The sequence below is a fragment of the Bombina bombina genome, chromosome 3, assembly GCF_027579735.1.
Source record: "Bombina bombina isolate aBomBom1 chromosome 3, aBomBom1.pri, whole genome shotgun sequence".
Taxonomy (NCBI): Eukaryota; Metazoa; Chordata; class Amphibia; order Anura; family Bombinatoridae; genus Bombina; species Bombina bombina.
In genome coordinates this window covers 1,137,987,915-1,138,007,212 of record NC_069501.1, presented here as the reverse complement: position 1 = coordinate 1,138,007,212, position 19,298 = coordinate 1,137,987,915, and the positions used below count along the sequence as shown (strand labels likewise).

At 42.2% G+C, this 19,298-nt stretch overlaps 1 protein-coding gene across 1 annotated transcript in view; it reads left to right on the top strand.

The window, feature by feature from the left end:
- SKA3 (spindle and kinetochore associated complex subunit 3) overlaps nucleotides 1–19,298 on the top strand; it is a 668,958-nt gene that overhangs the window by 609,320 nt on the left and 40,340 nt on the right. The window contains exon 10 of the mRNA XM_053708518.1: nucleotides 9,067–9,179. Coding sequence (XP_053564493.1) covers nucleotides 9,067–9,179 — 113 coding nt within the window. The remainder of the gene's footprint in view (nucleotides 1–9,066; nucleotides 9,180–19,298) is intronic.

Here is a 19,298-nt window from a genome sequence, read left to right as displayed (position 1 = left end):
ACCCTGATATTTCTCCTGCTGTTCCTGGTTCCCTCGTCAGAATGACTGGGGGATAAGGGAAGTGGGGGAGGTATTTAAGCCTTTGGATGGGGTGTCTTTGGCTCCTCCTGGTGGCCAGGTTCTTAATTCCCAACAGTAATTAATGAAGCCGTGGACTCTCCTCCCCTCGATGGAAATGAAATTATCAGGTAAGCATAATTTATGTTTTCCCGCCACTAGGAGGAGGTCAAGAACCCATATCTCGACGTCAGTAATATTAATTGCTCCAGCCTGGCTCCCACAGGACTTGGTATGCGAATAAGGTGCAGATGTTCTCTTCTTTCCATGGCTTCTTCCTTTGAGACAAGACCTGTTGTCTCAAGATCCTCTTTTCCCTTAGGATCTCAAATCTCTAAATTTAATGGTCTGGAGTTTGAACGCTTAGTTTTGAGACAGAGGTTTTTCAGATTCATTCATTGAAACTTTGATGCAGGACAGAAAGCCTGTGACACAAAAGATTTATCACAAGATTTGGAAGGCATATTTTGAGTGGTGGAACACAAATCTTTGTCAACTCTAGGAGGCGCAAAAGATAAAAATCTATATGTGAATAGAAATATTCTAAAATGCAAAATCCTATTACAACAAATATATACTTAGAATAAATGTAGTTATAAAAAGAAACTCAATTGAGTCAAATAACAAAAAACAAATTTCTTTCATGTAATTAGCAAGAGTCCATGAGCTAGTGACGTATGGGATATACATTCCTACCAGGAGGGGCAAAGTTTCCCAAACCTCAAAATGCCTATAAATACACCCCTCACCACACCCACAAATCAGTTTTACAAACTTTGCCTCCTATGGAGGTGGTGAAGTAAGTTTGTGCTAGATTCTACGTTGATATGCGCTCCGCAGCAGGTTGGAGCCCGGTTTTCCTCTCAGCGTGCAGTGAATGTCAGAGGGATGTGAGGAGAGTATTGCCTATTTGAATTCAATGATCTCCTTCTACGGGGTCTATTTCATAGGTTCTCTGTTATCGGTCGTAGAGATTCATCTCTTACCTCCCTTTTCAGATCGACGATATACTCTTATATATACCATTACCTCTACTGATTCTCGTTTCAGTACTGGTTTGGCTTTCTACTACATGTAGATGAGTGTCCTGGGGTAAGTAAGTCTTATTTTCTGTGAAACTTTTATATAAAGTTCTAAATATATGTATTCAAACATTTATTTGCCTTGACTCAGGATGTTCAACGTTCCTTATTTCAGACAGTCTGTTTCATATTTGGGATAATGCATTTGAATCAATCATTTTTTTCTTACCTTAAAATTTGACTTTTTTTCCTGTGGGCTGTTAGGCTCGCGGGGGCTGAAAATGCTTCATTTTATTGCGTCATTCTTGGCGCGGACTTTTTTGGCCCAAAATTTTTTTTTATGTTTCCGCCGTCATACGTGTCGCCGGAAGTTGCGTCATTTTTGACGTTTTTTTGCGCCAAAAGTGTCGGCGTTCCGGATGTGGCGTCATTTTTGGCGCCAAAAGCATTTAGGCGCCAAATAATGTGGGCGTCTTTTTTGGCGCTAAAAAATATGGGCGTCATTATTGTCTCCACATTATTTAAGTCTCATTATTTATTGCTTCTGCTTGCTAGAAGCTTGTTCACTGGCATTTTTTCCCATTCCTGAAACTGTCATTTAAGGAATTTGATCAATTTTGCTTTATATGTTGTTTTTTCTATTACATATTGCAAGATGTCCCAGATTGACACTGAGTCAGAAGATACTTCTGGAAAAACGCTGCCTGGTGCTGGATCTACCAAAGTTAAGTGTATCTGTTGTAAACTTGTGGTATCTGTTCCTCCAGCTGTTGTTTGTAATGAATGTCATGACAAACTTGTTAATGCAGATAATATTTCCTTTAGTAATGTTACATTACCTGTTGCGGTTCCGTCAACATCTAATACTCAGAGTGTTCCTGTTAACATAAGAGATTTTGTTTCTAAATCCATTAAGAAGGCTATGTCTGTTATTCCCCCTTCTAGTAAACGTAAAAGGTCTTTTAAAACTTCTCATTTTTCAGATGAATTTTTAAATGAACATCATCATTCTGATAGTGGTTCCTCTGGTTCAGAGTATTCTGTCTCAGAGGTTGATGCTGATAAATCTTCATATTTGTTCAAAATGGAATTTATTCGTTCTTTACTTAAAGAGGTCTTAATTGCATTAGAAATAGAGGATTCTGGTCCTCTTGATACTAAATCTAAACGTTTAAATAAGGTTTTTAAATCTCCTGTAGTTATTCCAGAAGTTTTTCCTGTCCCTGATGCTATTTCTGAAGTAATCTCCAGGGAATGGAATAATTTGGGTAATTCATTTACTCCTTCTAAACGTTTTAAGCAATTATATCCTGTGCCATCTGACAGATTAGAATTTTGGGACAAAATCCCTAAGGTTGATGGGGCTGTCTCTACTCTTGCTAAACGTACTACTATTCCTACGGCAGATAGTACTTCCTTTAAGGATCCTTTAGATAGGAAGATTGAATCCTTTCTAAGAAAAGCTTACTTATGTTCAGTTAATCTTCTTAGACCTGCTATATCTTTAGCGGATGTTGCTGCAGCTTCAACTTTTTGGTTAGAAGCTTTAGCGCAACAAGTAACAGATCATAATTCTCATAGCATTATTAATCTTCTTCAACATGCTAATAACTTTATTTGTGATGCCATCTTTGATATCATTAGAGTTAATGTCAGGTATATGTCTCTAGCTATTTTAGCTAGAAGAGCTTTATGGCTTAAAACTTGGAATGCTGATATGTCTTCTAAGTCAACTTTGCTTTCCCTTTCTTTCCAGGGTAATAAATTATTTGGTTCTCAGTTGGATTCTATTATCTCAACTGTTACTGGAGGGAAAGGAACTTTTTTACCACAGGATAAAAAATCTAAAGGTAAATTTAGGTCTAATAATCGTTTTCGTTCCTTTCGTCACAATAAGGAACAAAAGCCTGATCCTTCACCCACAGGAGCGGTATCAGTTTGGAAACCATCTCCAGTCTGGAATAAATCCAAGCCTTTTAGAAAACCAAAGCCAGCTCCCAAGTCCACATGAAGGTGCGGCCCTCATTCCAGCCCAGCTGGTAGGGGGCAGATTACGATTTTTCAAAGAAATTTGGATCAATTCAATTCACAATCTTTGGATTCAAAACATTGTTTCAGAAGGGTACAGAATTGGCTTCAAAATAAGGCCTCCTACAAAGAGATTTTTTCTTTCCCGTGTCCCAGTAAATCCAGCGAAGGCTCAAGCATTTCTGAAATGTGTTTCAGAACTAGAGTTGGCTGGAGTAATTATGCCAGTTCCAGTTCTGGAACAGGGGCTGGGGTTTTATTCAAATCTCTTCATTGTACCAAAGAAGGAGAATTCCTTCAGACCAGTTCTGGATCTAAAAATATTGAATCGTTATGTAAGGATACCAACATTCAAAATGGTAACTATAAGGACTATCCTGCCTTTTGTTCAGCAAGGGCATTATATGTCCACAATAGATTTACAGGATGCATATCTGCATATTCCGATTCATCCAGATCACTATCAGTTTCTGAGATTCTCTTTCCTAGACAAGCATTACCAGTTTGTGGCTCTGCCGTTTGGCCTAGCAACAGCTCCAAGAATTTTTTCAAAGGTTCTCGGTGCCCTTCTGTCTATAATCAGAGAACGTGGTATTTCCTTATTTGGACGATATCTTGGTACTTGCTCAGTCTTCACATTTAGCAGAATCTTGTGTTGTTGTTTCTTCAAGATCATGGTTGGAGGATCAATTTACCGAAAAGTTAATTGATTCCTCAAACAAGGGTAACCTTTTTAGGTTTCCAGATAGATTCAGTGTCCATGACTCTGTCTCTGACAGACAAGAGACTTCTAAAATTGATCTCAGCTTGTCGAAACCTTCAATCACAATCATTCCCTTCGGTAGCCTTATGCATGGAAATTCTAGGTCTTATGACTGCTGCATCGGACGCGATCCCCTTTGCTCGTGTTCACATGCGACCTCTTCAGCTCTGTATGCTGAACCAGTGGTGCAGGGATTACACAAAGATATCTCAATTAATATCTTTAAAACCGATTGTACGACACTCTCTGACGTGGTGGACAGATCACCATCGTTTAGTTCAGGGGGCTTCTTTTGTTCTTCCGACCTGGACTGTAATTTCAACAGATGCAAGTCTGACAGGTTGGGGAGCTGTTTGGGGGTCTCTGACAGCACAAGGGGTTTGGGAATCTCAGGAGGTGAGATTACCAATCAATATTTTGGAACTCCGTGCAATTTTCAGAGCTCTTCAGTCATGGCCTCTTCTAAAGAGAGAATCGTTCATTTGTTTTCAGACAGACAATGTCACAACTGTGGCATACATCAATCATCAAGGAGGGACTCACAGTCCTCTGGCTATGAAAGAAGTATCTCGAATACTGGTATGGGCGGAATCCAGCTCCTGTCTGGTTTCTGCGGTTCATATCCCAGGTATAGACAATTGGGAAGCGGATTATCTCAGTCGCCAAACGTTACATCCGGGCGAATGGTCTCTTCACCCAGAGGTTTTTCTTCAGATTGTTCAAATGTGGGGACTTCCAGAAATAGATCTGATGGCTTCCCATCTAAACAAGAAACTTCCCAGGTATCTGTCCAGATCCATGGATCCTCAAGCGGAAGCAGTGGATGCATTGTCACTTCCTTGGAAGTATCATCCTGCCTATATCTTTCCGCCTCTAGTTCTTCTTCCAAGAGTAATCTCCAAGATTCTGAAGGAATGCTCGTTTGTTCTGCTGGTGGCTCCAGCATGGTCTCACAGGTTTTGGTATGCGGATCTTGTCCGGATGGCCTCTTGCCAACCGTGGACTCTTCCGTTAAGACCAGACCTTCTGTCGCAAGGTCCTTTTTTCCATCAGGATCTCAAATCCTTAAATTTAAAGGTATGGAGATTGAACGCTTGATTCTTAGTCAAAGAGGTTTCTCTGACTCTGTGATTAATACTATGTTACAGGCTCGTAAATCTGTATCTAGGAAGATATATTATAGAGTCTGGAAGACTTACATTTCTTGGTGTCTTTCTCATCACTTTTCCTGGCATTCTTTTAGAATTCCGAGAATTTTACACTTTCTTCAGGATGGTTTGGATAAAGGTTTGTCTGCAAGTTCCTTGAAAGGACAAATCTCTGCTCTTTCTGTTCTTTTTCATAGAAAGATTGCTAATCTTCCTGATATTCATTGTTTTGTGCAAGCTTTGGTTCGTATAAAACCTGTCATTAAGTCAATTTCTCCTCCTTGGAGTTTGAATTTGGTTCTGGGGGCTCTTCAAGCTCCTCCGTTTGAACCTATGCATTCATTAGACATTAAATTACTTTCTTGGAAAGTTTTGTTTCTTCAGTTGACAAGGGTTTGTCCACAAATTTCTGCTTTATCTGTTCTTGTTCATAGGAAGTTGGCTAAACTTCCTGAGGTTTAGACTTTTTTTCCAGGCATTAGAATTAGGCCAGTTTTGAAACTTATTTCTCCAGCTTGGAATCTAAATCTAGTTCTCTCTGTATTACAAGGTTCTTCTTTTGAACCAGTGCATTCCATTGATTGGCACTGTTATCTTGGAAAATACTCTTACTATTAGCAATCTATTCAGCAAGGAGAGTTTCTGAGTTGTCAACATTGTCTTGTGATTTTCCATTTCTAATTCTTCACAAGGAAAAGGCTGTGCTTTGTTCTAAATATGATTTTACAGAAAATACCAATCAAGAAATTATTGTTACTTCATTGTGTTCAGATCCTGCTAACTCTAATTTGCGCTATTACATAATCTTGATGTAGTCAGTGCTTTGAAATTCTCCAAGCTACTAAAGATTTTAGACAAACTTCTGTTTTTTTCCACTACTCTTGGACTTGTAAAGGGTAGAAAGCTACTAAGGTATCATTGGCCTCTTGGCTCAAAGAAGTGATTCATAAGGCTTATTTGAAGACGGGAAAGTCACCTCCTAAGCGTATTACAGCTCTTTCTACAAGAGCAGTTGCAATATTGTGGGTTTTAAAAAAAATTATGCATTTTTGGAGCAGCTTTTGGGGTTTTGCTTTTTCACAAGCAGCTTTTGGCTGCAGGGCTGCTAAATAGGAACTGACAGAAAAATGTTTCCACCCTTTCTGTAACATAGACCATCTGTTCGGGTATTAACCCCATATGCTATGAAGGACTTTAGACCACCATCATTTTACGAAAGAAAACCAAAATGTATGCTTAACTGATGTTATTTTCTTTTGGAGTGATGATGGGCCACAGGCCCCGTCCGGTTCAGTTTTTGGTTGATCATTATAAAGACACATCTACAGACTCTGCTTTGTCTTTCCTACCTATATGTTTCCTATTCTCTACTCGGCTATACGTTAAACTAAGAGAGAAATGGAAGTAGCGAGGTATTTTAAGCTCTGATATGGGTTCTTGACCACCTCCTAGTGGCAGGAAATATATCTTATATGCTACGGAGGACTGTGGACCATCATCATTCTGAAAGCAAAGATTTTATTGGGTAAGTAAAAAATGTTGTTTTTGGAACATTCTTGCTTTTACTGTTGAGAATCACACCAAACCCATTAATTATTTTTAAGTGTGTGTGTGTGTGTAATGAGGGACTGTCAAGAGTGACTGTGCTCAGACTGATATGACTTCTCCATTTGCTTGAATGACCCAGTGAGGTCTTCTATCTGTAAATCACATAGCAGGGACTAAGAAAGCACATGTCTGCATGCATGTATATGTGGTGTGTGTATGTTATGTGTCTGCATGTATGTGGGGTGTGTATGTTGCTGTGTGTCTGCATGTATGTGGGTTGCGTATGTTGCTGTGTCTCTGCATGTATGTAGGGTGTGTATATTGCTGTGTCTCTGCATGTATGTGGGGTGTGTATGTTGCTGTGTCTCTGTATGTATGTGGGTTGCGTATGTTGCTGTGTCTCTGTATGTGAGGTGTGTATGTTGCTGTGTCTCTGCATGTAAGTGGGGTGTGTATGTTGCTGTGTCTCTGTATGTATGTGGGGTGTATATGTTGCTGTGTCTCTGCGTGTATGTGGGGTGTGTATGTTGCTGTGTCTGCGTGTATGTGGGGTGTGTATGTTGCTGTGTCTCTGCATGTATGTGGGGTGTGTATGTTGCTGTATCTCAATGTATGTAGGGTGTGTATGTTGCTGTATGTCTCAATGAATGTGGGGTGTGTATGTTGCTGTGTGTCTCAATGTATGTGGGGTGTGTATGTTGCTGTATGTCTGCATGTATGTGGGGTGTGTATGTTGCTGTGTGTCTGCATGTATGTGGGGTGTGTATGTTGCTGTGTGTCTGCATGTATGTGGGGTGTGTATGTTGCTGTGTGTCTGCATGTATGTGGGGTGTGTATGTTGCTGTGTGTCTGCATGTATGTGGGGTGTGTATGTTGCTGTGTGTCTGCATGTATGTGGGGTGTGTATGTTGCTGTGTGTCTGCATGTATGTGGGGTGTGTATGTTGCTGTGTGTCTGCATGTATGTGGGGTGTGTATGTTGCTGTGTGTCTGCATGTATGTGGGGTGTGTATGTTGCTGTGTCTCTGCATGTATGTAGGGTGTGTATATTGCTGTGTCTCTGCATGTATGTGGGGTGTGTATGTTGCTGTGTGTCTGCATGTATGTGGGGTGTGTATGTTGCTGTGTGTATGCATGTATGTGGGGTGTGTATGTTGCTGTGTGTCTGCATGTATGTGGGGTGTGTATGTTGCTGTGTGTCTGCATGTATGTGGGGGGGGGTGTATGTTGCTGTGTGTCTGCATGTACGTATGTGGGGGGTGTATGTTGCTGTGTGTCTGCATGTATGTGGGGGGGTGTATGTTGCTGTGTGTCTGCATGTATGTATATGTAATGTGTGTATGCATGTTTATTTGTATGCTCTGCAGTATGTGTGTTACTGGGTATTTGACTCTGTGTACATGTGTATATACGCTGTGTAATGTGTGTATGTTGTGTAGTGTGTATTGCTGTATGTGCACATGTTTATCTGTATGCTCTTGCAGTGTGTGTGTGTGTCAGGATTTAGGGACAGACATCAGGCATCCACTCTCACTGAATGTTGGATTGCTGAGAGTATTTAAATATATATATTTATGACAGAATTTAAGCCATTTCCCATCCCTACCCCTGCCCAGTACATAATACTTTTGTCTCTTTGCCTCTTTCTCTCTTTGCCTCTTTCTCTCTTTGCCTCTTTCTCTCTTTGCCTCTTTCTCTCTTTGCCTCTTTCTCTCTTTGCCTCTTTCTCTCTTTGCCTCTTTCCCTCTTTGCCTCTTTCCCTCTTTGCCTCTTTCCCTCTTTCCCTCTTTGCCTCTTTCCCTCTTTCCCTCTTTCTCTCTTTCTCTCTTTGCCTCTTTCCCTCTTTCCCTCTTTGCCTCTTTCCCTCTTTCCCTCTTTGCCTCTTTCCCTCTTTGCCTCTTTCCCTCTTTGCCTCTTTCCCTCTTTGCCTCTTTCCCTCTTTGCCTCTTTCTCTCTTTGCCTCTTTTTCTCTTTGCCTCTTTCTCTCTTTGCCTCTTTCCCTCTTTGCCTCTTTCCCTCTTGGAAATGTTGGGAGGTATGGAGCAGTGTAGTGGTAGGAGCAACGGCAGCAACAGGCTAAGGCGGTGTGGCGATGGTCTGGCTGTGTCTATGTTGCCCATGGTCTTCTCTACACACTTTTGGGGTTTTGCTTTTTCACAAGCAGCTTTTGGCTGCAGGTCTGCTAAATAGGAACTGCCAGAAAAATGTTTCCACCCTTTCCGTAACATAGACCATCTGCTTGGGTATTAACCCCATATGTTATGAAGGACTTTAGACCACCATTATTTTACGAAAGATATTTCATGGCCAAATTCGCAATTTTCATTTTTCCCCATATCGCACAGCCCTAATATATATGTATATATATATATATAAATGTTCCATACAAAGCAATGAGGAGCATCTCAAACAAATACAAGCCATTGCATAATATACTTTTAAATCCTTATATATTTATTTGTAAATGTCTATTTAAAAATATGTTTATCTTACTTTTGTAGATACTGTCTAAATATTGTGACAATAAATCTTCCTACGGGGCAAGGGATCAAAAACAAAGCACATTTACTGGAATTGGGAATGGAATCACAGAATATAAAGACAAAGAGAACAGGTGAGCCAGAATCGTTTGCTTTACATTTACTGTCTGAATTGTAAAGTTCATGGTATAGAAAACAAAATATATGGCTCCATCCTAGCATCTATTCATATTCATTTGCCTTAGAGACATTACACATTAATGATACATCACTGCCTGCTATCACTTTAGAGAACTGAAATTGAAATACATTTTCCTTCTTAATACAGGGAGAGTCCACAGCTGCATTCCTTACTTGTGGGGAAATACTGAACCTGGCCACCAGGAGGAGGCAAAGACCCCCCAGTCAAAGGCTTAAATACCTCCCCCACTTCCCTCATCCCCCAGTCATTCTTTGCCTTTCGTCACAGGAGGTTGGCAGAGAAGTGTCAGAAGATTTCGGAGTAGTTCCTTCGGAATGGTAGGAGTTTTAAGTAGTCTTGTCAGCCTCTCAGTGAGAGCATTGATGAAAGTTAGAGTCTGGAGATGCAGGGAGAGTCTTTCTGCAAAACCATCCAGATTCATATTAACAGGTCCTAAACAATCAGCGTTGACGAGTTTCACTGCCTGCTTTTCATCACTCAAGTCTATGTCAGAAGCGATGCTACAGTCTGTCACACTTGAAGGACCGTGTTTCTGTTCCATGGCATAGATTCTGGTAAGATTGTTTAATTTTTTACACGTTAACGCTAGAAGACAGAATCCCAGTGGGACTCCTTTATCTTAATGGAATTAAGGGTTAATATTTCCTGAGGGGGATTGTTAAACAGTGGGGTGTTAATCATATTTGTTTATGTGATTTATGCTGCTTATATGTGTGAGATGTTTTGGGCTCATAGGCTGATGTGGAATGTACAGGTTGCTCCTTTACTTTGAGAGCTGCGCAGTTTTATTAAGTTTGGCACGCTTTTCCTTTAGCAGGGGGGTCCTGCATTGTGCACCGTGTGACCGGGAATGGTCACGGTTTCCATTTCCTATACCTGACCGACTGACTACTTACTGAGAGGAGCGAGTTTTCTCTATACTGTCTGGGTCATAGGAGGTGGTGAGTGCCCCAGCCATTGGGGATATAGGTGCCGGTTGTTTTTTTTCTTTGATTTAAATAAGGTTACCTAGTAATGGAGGATTCTGATTTATTTTTTTGAGGGTGATCCCTCTACAACAGAATTCGATACCTGTGTATATTGTGAGGAGGCCCGGGTATTCCAGCCCTCTCAATTATGTTCCATATACCGCAACAGGGTGTTTTTATCAACCAATGTTGAGATGTTAGATGCCACTTAGCCTTCCGCCTCTGAGGATTCTTCGTCCCATGAGGTGTGTCTAATACATTCATCTGATTCTACACATGCAGCTTCCCCTTGCACCGCTAATCCTCCACCTGGAGGGGGGCCTTTTCTCTTGTTAAGTGTATCCAGTCCACGGATCATCCATTACTTGTGGGATATTCTCCTTCCCAACAGGAAGTTGCAAGAGGATCACCCACAGCAGAGCTGCTATATAGCTCCTCCCCTCACTGCCATATACAGTCATTCTCTTGCAACTCTCAACTAAGATGGAGGTCGTAAGAGGACTGTGGTGTTTTATACTTAGTTTATTTCTTCAATCAAAAGTTTGTTATTTTTAAATGGTACCGGAGTGTACTGTTTATCTCAGGCAGTATTTAGAAGAAGAATCTGCCTGCGTTTTCTATGATCTTAGCAGAAGTAACTAAGATCCTTTGCTGTTCTCACATATTCTGAGGAGTGAGGTAACTTCAGAGGGGGAATAGCGTGCAGGTTTTCCTGTAATAAGGTATGTGCAGTTAAAATATTTTTCTAGGGAATGGAATTTGCTAGAAAATGCTGCTGATACCGAAGTAATGTAAGTAAAGCCTTAAATGCAGTGATAGCGACTGGTATCAGGCTTATTAATAGAGATACATACTCTTATAAAAGTGTATTTTAAAACGTTTGCTGGCATGTTTAATCGTTTTTTACATATGTTTGGTGATAAAACTTATTGGGGCCTAGTTTTTTCCACATGGCTGGCTTGAATTTTGCCTAGAAACAGTTCCCTGAGGCTTCCCACTGTTGTAATATAAGTGGGAGGGGCCTATTTTGGCGTTTTTTTGCACAGCAAAAATTACAGACACAGACATCCAGCTTCTTCCTGCATGATCCAGGACTTCTCTGAAGGGCTCAAAAGGCTTCAACAGTCGTATTGAGGGAGGTAAAAAGCCACAGTAGAGCTGTGGCAGTTGTTGTGACTGTTTAAAAAACGTTTTTGTCATTTGTTATTCCGTTTTTGGTATTAAGGGGTTAATCATCCATTTGCAAGTGGGTGCAATGCTCTGCTAACTTATTACATACACTGTAAAAATTTAGTTAGTGTAACTGCATTTTTTCACTGTTATTTCAAAATTTGGGAAAATTTGTGTTTCTTAAAGGCGCAGTAACGTTTTTTATATTACTTGTAAACTTGTTTTAAAGTGTTTTCCAAGCTTGCTAGTCTCATTGCTAGTCTGTTTAAACATGTCTGACACAGAGGAACCTACTTGTTCATTATGTTTGAAAGCCATGGTGGAGCCCCATAGGAGAATGTGTACTAAATGTATTGATTTCACCTTAAACAGTAAAGATCAGTCTTTATCTATAAAAGAATTATCACCAGAGGGTTCTGTCGAGGGGGAAGTTATGCCGACTAACTCTCCCCACGTGTCAGACCCTTCGCCTCCCGCCCAGGGGACGCACGCTAATATGGCGCCAATTACATCAGGGACGCCCATAGCGATTACCTTGCAGGACATGGCTGCAATCATGAATAATACCCTGTCAGAGGTATTATCTAGATTGCCTGAATTAAGAGGCAAGCGCGATAGCTCTGGGGTTAGGAGAGATACAGAGCGCGCAAATGCTGTTAGAGCCATGTCTGATACTGCGTCACAGTATGCAGAACATGAGGACGGAGAGCTTCAGTCTGTGGGTGACATCTCTGACTCGGGGAAACCTGATTCAGAGATTTCTAATTTTAAATTTAAGCTTGAGAACCTCCGTGTATTGCTTTGGGAGGTATTAGCTGCTCTGAATGACTGTAACACAGTTGCAATTCCAGAGAAATTGTGTAGGCTGGATATATACTATGCGGTGCCGGTGTGTACTGACGTTTTTCCTATACCTAAAAGGCTTACAGAAATTATTAGCAAGGAGTGGGATAGACCCGGTGTGCCCTTTTCCCCACCTCCTATATTTAGAAAAATGTTTCCAATAGACGCCACTACACGGGACTTATGGCAGACGGTCCCTAAGGTGGAGGGAGCAGTTTCTACTTTAGCAAAGCGTACCACTATCCCGGTTGAGGACAGTTGTGCTTTTTCAGATCCAATGGATAAAAGATTGGAGGGTTACCTTAAGAAAATGTTTATTCAACAAGGTTTTATTTTACAGCCCCTTGCATGCATTGCGCCTGTCACTGCTGCGGCGGCATTCTGGTTTGAGGCCCTGGAAGAGGCCATCCAGACAGCTCCATTGAATGAAATTATTGACAATCTTAGAACGCTTAAGCTAGCTAACTCATTTGTTTCTGATGCCATTGTTCATTTGACTAAACTAACGGCTAAGAATTCCGGATTCGCCATCCAGGCGCGTAGGGCGCTATGGCTTAAATCCTGGTCAGCTGGCGTGACTTCAAAGTCTAAATTACTCAACATTCCTTTCAAGGGGCAGACCTTATTCGGGCCTGGCTTGAAGGAAATTATTGCTGACATTACTGGAGGCAAGGGTCATACCCTTCCTCAGGACAGGGCCAAATCAAAGGCCAAACAGTCTAATTTTCGTGCCTTTCGAAATTTCAAGGCAGGAGCAGCATCAACTTCCTCCGCTTCAAAACAAGAGGGAACTGTTGCTCATTCCAGACAGGCCTGGAAACCTAACCAGTCCTGGAACAAGGGCAAGCAGGCCAGAAAGCCCGCTGCTGCCCCCAAGACAGCATGAAGGAACGGCCCCCTATCCGGAAACGGATCTAGTGGGGGGCAGACTTTCTCTCTTCGCCCAGGCGTGGGCAAGAGATGTTCAGGATCCCTGGGCGTTGGAGATCATATCTCAGGGATATCTTTTGGACTTCAAAGTTTCTCCTCCACAAGGGAGATTTCATCTTTCAAGGTTATCAGCAAACCAGATAAAGAAAGAGGCATTCCTAAGCTGTGTGCAAGACCTCCTAGTAATGGGAGTGATCCATCCAGTTCCGCGGACGGAACAAGGACAGGGATTTTATTCAAATCTGTTTGTGGTTCCCAAGAAAGAGGGAACCTTCAGACCAATCTTGGATCTAAAGATCTTAAACAAATTCCTCAGAGTTCCATCATTCAAAATGGAAACTATTCGGACCATCCTACCCATGATCCAAGAGGGTCAGTACATGACCACAGTGGACTTAAAGGATGCCTACCTTCACATACCGATTCACAAAGATCATCATCGGTTCCTAAGGTTTGCCTTTCTAGACAGGCATTACCAATTTGTAGCTCTTCCCTTCGGGTTGGCCACTGCCCCGAGAATTTTTACAAAGGTTCTGGGCTCACTTCTGGCGGTTCTAAGACCGCGAGGCATAGCGGTGGCTCCGTATCTAGACGACATCCTGATACAGGCGTCAAGCTTTCAAATTGCCAAGTCTCATACAGAGATAGTTCTGGCATTTCTGAGGTCGCATGGATGGAAAGTGAACGTGGAAAAGAGTTCTCTATTACCACTCACAAGAGTCTCCTTCCTAGGGACTCTTATAGATTCTGTAGAGATGAAAATTTACCTGACGGAGTCCAGGTTATCAAAACTTCTAAATGCTTGCCGTGTCCTTCATTCCATTCCACGCCCGTCAGTGGCTCAGTGCATGGAAGTAATCGGCTTAATGGTAGCGGCAATGGACATAGTGCCATTTGCGCGCCTGCATCTCAGACCGCTTCAATTATGCATGCTAAGTCAGTGGAATGGGGATTACTCAGATTTGTCCCCTCTACTAAATGTGGATCAAGAGACCAGAGATTCTCTTCTCTGGTGGCTTTCTCAGGTCCATCCGTCCAAGGGTATGACCTTTCGCAGGCCAGATTGGACGATTGTAACAACAGATGCCAGCCTTCTAGGTTGGGGCGCAGTCTGGAACTCCCTGAAGGCTCAGGGATCGTGGACTCAGGAGGAGAAACTCCTCCCAATAAATATTCTGGAGTTAAGAGCAATATTCAAGGCTCTTCTAGCTTGGCCTCAGTTAGCAACACTGAGGTTCATCAGATTTCAGTCGGACAACATCACGACTGTGGCTTACATCAACCATCAAGGGGGAACCAGGAGTTCCCTAGCGATGTTAGAAGTCTCAAAGATAATTCGCTGGGCAGAGTCTCACTCTTGCCACCTGTCAGCGATCCATATCCCAGGCGTAGAGAACTGGGAGGCGGATTTTCTAAGTCATCAGACTTTTCATCCGGGGGAGTGGGAACTCCATCCGGAGGTGTTTGCTCAACTGGTCCATCGTTGGGGCAAACCAGAACTGGATCTCATGGCGTCTCGCCAGAACGCCAAGCTTCCTTGTTACGGATCCAGGTCCAGGGACCCGGGAGCAACGCTGATAGATGCTCTAGCAGCTCCTTGGTTCTTCAACCTGGCCTATGTGTTTCCACCATTTCCTCTGCTCCCTCGACTGATTGCCAAAATCAAACAGGAGAGAGCATCGATGATTCTGATAGCGCCTGCGTGGCCACGCAGGACCTGCTATGCAGACCTAGTGGACATGTCATCTCTTCCACCATGGACTCTGCCTCTGAGGCAGGACCTTCTAATACAAGGTCCTTTCAATCATCCAAATCTAATTTCTCTGAGACTGACTGCATGGAGATTGAACGCTTGATTCTATCAAGGCGTGGCTTCTCCGAGTCAGTCATTGATACCTTAATACAGGCTCGGAAGCCTGTCACCAGGAAAATCTACCATAAGATATGGCGTAAATATCTTTATTGGTGTGAATCCAAGAGGTACTCATGGAGTAAGGTTAGGATTCCTAGGATATTGTCCTTTCTCCAAGAGGGTTTGGACAAAGGCTTATCAGCTAGTTCTTTAAAAGGACAGATCTCTGCTCTATCTATTCTTTTGCACAAGCGTCTGGCAGAAGTTTCAGACATCCAGGCATTTTGTCAGGCTTTGGTTAGGATTAAGCCTGTGTTTAAAACTGTTGCTCCCCCGTGGAGCTTAAACTTGGTTCTTAAAGTTCTTCAGGGAGTTCCGTTTGAACCCCTTCATTCCATTGATATTAAACTTTTTTCTTGGAAAGTTCTGTTTTTGATGGCTATTTCCTCGGCTCGAAGAGTCTCTGAGTTATCTGCCTTACATTGTGATTCTCCTTATCTGATTTTTCATTCAGACAAGGTAGTTCTGCGTACCAAACCTGGGTTTTTACCTAAGGTGGTTTCTAACAGGAATATCAATCAAGAGATTGTTGTTCCATCATTGTGTCCTAATCCTTCTTCAAAGAAGGAACGTCTTTTGCATAATCTGGACGTAGTCCGTGCCTTGAAGTTTTACTTACAGGCTACTAAAGATTTTCGTCAAACATCTGCCCTGTTTGTCGTTTACTCTGGACAGAGGAGAGGTCAAAAAGCTTCGGCAACCTCTCTCTCCTTTTGGCTTCGGAGCATAATACGCTTAGCCTATGAGACTGCTGGACAGCAGCCCCCTGAAAGGATTACAGCTCATTCTACTAGAGCTGTGGCTTCCACCTGGGCCTTTAAAAATGAGGCCTCTGTTGAACAGATTTGCAAGGCTGCGACTTGGTCTTCGCTTCACACCTTTTCAAAATTTTACAAATTTGACACTTTTGCTTCTTCGGAGGCTGTTTTTGGGAGAAAGGTTCTACAGGCAGTGGTTCCTTCCGTTTAAGTTCCTGCCTTGTCCCTCCCATCATCCGTGTACTTTAGCTTTGGTATTGGTATCCCACAAGTAATGGATGATCCGTGGACTGGATACACTTAACAAGAGAAAACATAATTTATGCTTACCTGATAAATTTATTTCTCTTGTAGTGTATCCAGTCCACGGCCCGCCCTGTCCTTTTAAGGCAGGTCTAAATTTTAATTAAACTACAGTCACCACTGCACCCTATGGTTTCTCCTTTCTCGTCTTGTTTTGGTCGAATGACTGGATATGGCAGTGAGGGGAGGAGCTATATAGCAGCTCTGCTGTGGGTGATCCTCTTGCAACTTCCTGTTGGGAAGGAGAATATCCCACAAGTAATGGATGATCCGTGGACTGGATACACTCCAAGAGAAATAAATTTATCAGGTAAGCATAAATTGTTTTCTTTCATGTAATTGGCAAGAGTCCATGAGCTAGTGACGTATGGGATATACAATCCTACCAGGAGGGGCAAAGTTTTCCAAACCTCAAAATGCCTATAAATACACCCCTCACACCACCCACAATTCAGTTTTACAAACTTTGCGTCCTATGGAGGTGGTGAAGTAAGTTTGTGCTTGATTTTTATGATTTCTTCTATGATAAGTGCTTTTAAGCATTCTGAAGCCCAATTCCTCTCAGAGTACAGGGTTTGTCAGAGGGATGTGAAGAGAGTATCACCTGTTTAATTTCTCCTACATTGGTGTGTCCGGTCCACGGCTTCATCCTTACTTGTGGGATATTCTCTTCCCCTACAGGAAATGGCAAAGAGAGCACACAGCAAAAGCTGTCCATATAGCCCCCCCTCTGGCTCCGCCCCCCAGTCATTCTCTTTGCCGCTCTGAACAAGTAGCATCTCCACGGGGATGGTAAAGAGTTTGTGGTGTTAGTTGTAGTTTTATTTCTTCTATCAAGAGTTTGTTATTTTAAAATAGTGCCGGTTTGTACTATTTACTCTACAACAGAAAGTGATGAAGATTTCTGTTAAAAGAGGAGTATGATTTTAGCACCAGTAACTAAAATCCATTGCTGTTCCCACGCAGGACTGTTGAAACCAGAGAACTTCAGTTGGGGGGAACAGTTTGCAGACTTATCTGTTTCAGGTATGACCAATCTCTTTTCTAACAAGACCCAGTATTGCTAGAAGACTGTCAGTTTTCCCTTATGGGACCGGTAAGCCATTTTCTTAGACTCAGTAACAGAATTGAGGCTTATTAATTGGGCTCTATGCTGGTTGACACTTTTGTGGGCTAAATCGATTAGTTTTTTATCATATTATATGACAATTGGAGTGTTTTTGTGAACTTTGAAACACTTTTGGGAACGTTTATTTGCGCCTGTCAGTTGTTTAGACGCCTAATCTAGTCAGAAAGGCCCCTTCACTCTGGTATGCAGAGGGAGGAGGCCTCATTTTCGCGCCTCAGTTGCGCAGTTACTTCCATAGGCAGTGCATGCAGCTTCATGTGAGAGGGTCCTGTGGCTGAGAAAAGGACTCAGGGAGGCTTAATCCTGTGTTGAATCACCCCTAAGGAAGGTAAAAGCCGCAGCAAAGTCTGTGGCAGGGACTGTAGTGTGTTTAAACCGGTAAATTGAACTATTAGCTCCGGTTTGCTCATTTAAGGGTTTAGAGACTTGAAATTTGGTGTGCAATACTTTCAAAGCATTAAGACACTGGGGTGTAAATTTCAGAAAGATCGGATATTTCTTTGATAGTTTTTTGAACATTCAGAAATAAAGTGTGCTCTTTTTATTATTTAAAGAGACAGTAACGGTTTTGTTTAAAATTGTTTTTATTGCATTAATAGCCTGCCTAAATCTGTCTAACATGTCTGTACCTTCAGATAGCATATGTTCTGTGTGTATGGAGGCCAAGGCGGTTCCCCCTTTAAATGTATGTGCAAATTGTGCTATGGGCGTCCAAACAAAGTAAGGACAGTACTGTCACATTTAAATTTAATAAGGTTGCCCAAGATGATTGTTCTAATGAAGGTAGTGGGGATAGTTCATCATCCTCTCCTTCTGTGTCAACACCAGTTTTGCCCGCGCAGGCGATACCTAGTACATCTAGCGCGCCAATGCTTGTTACTATGCAGCAATTAATTAATTAATTAGTAATGGATAATTCTATAGCAGCTCTTTTATCCTAACTGCCAGCATTTCCCAGAAAGCGTGATTGCTCAGTTTTAAATACATAGGAAGAGCAAGTAGGCGCTGACGATAATTTATCTGTTATACCCTCACATCAATCTGAGTTGGCAGTGAGGGAGGGTCTGTCTGAGGGAGAAATTTCTGATTCAGGAAAAATTTCTCAGCAGGCAGAACCTGATATTGTGGCATTTAAATTTAAGCTAGAACATCTCCGCGCCCTGCTTAAGGAGGTGCTAGCTACTCTTGATGATTGTGATTCTTTGGTAATTCCAGAGAAGTTGTGCAAAATGGACAAATTCTTAGAGGTCCCAGTGCACGCTGATGCCTTTCCAATACCCAAGAGGGTGGCGGACATAGTGACTAAGGAGTGGGAGAAGCCAGGTGTACCTTTTGTTCCACTTCCTATATTTAAGAAAATGTTCCCCATTGTCGACCCCAGAAGGGACGCATGGCAAACGGTCCCTAAGGTAGAGGGGGCAGTTTCAACGCTAGCCAAGCGCACAACTATTCCTATAGAGGACAGTTGTGCTTTCAAAGATCCTATGGATAAAAAATTGGAAGGATTGCTTAAAAAGATTTTTGTTCAGCAGGGTTTCCTTCTTCAACCAATTTCGTGCATTATTCCTGTCACCACGGCGGCGTCTTTTTGGTTCGAGGAACTAGAAAATTCGCTCCAAAAGGAGACTCCATATGATGAAGTCATGGACAGAATTCACGCACTAAAGTTGGCTAATTCCTTTATTTTGGATGCCGCCTTTCAATTGGCAAAATTAGCGGCGAAAAACTCAGGTTTTGCAATAGTGGCGCGCAGGGCGCTTTGGCTAAAATCTTGGTCGGCGGATGTGTCGTCCAAAACAAAATTACTTAATATTCCTTTCAAAGGTAAGACCCTTTTCGGGCCAGAATTGAAGGAGATTATTTCAGACATCACTGGGGGAAAGGGCCATGCCCTCCCACAGGATAGGCCTTTCAAGGCTAAGAACAAGTCTAATTTTCGTTCCTTTCGCAATTTCAGGAACGGACCGGCTTCTAACTCTGCAGCCTCTAGACAAGAGGGTAACGCTTCCCAGCCTAAACCAGCATGGAAACCATTGCA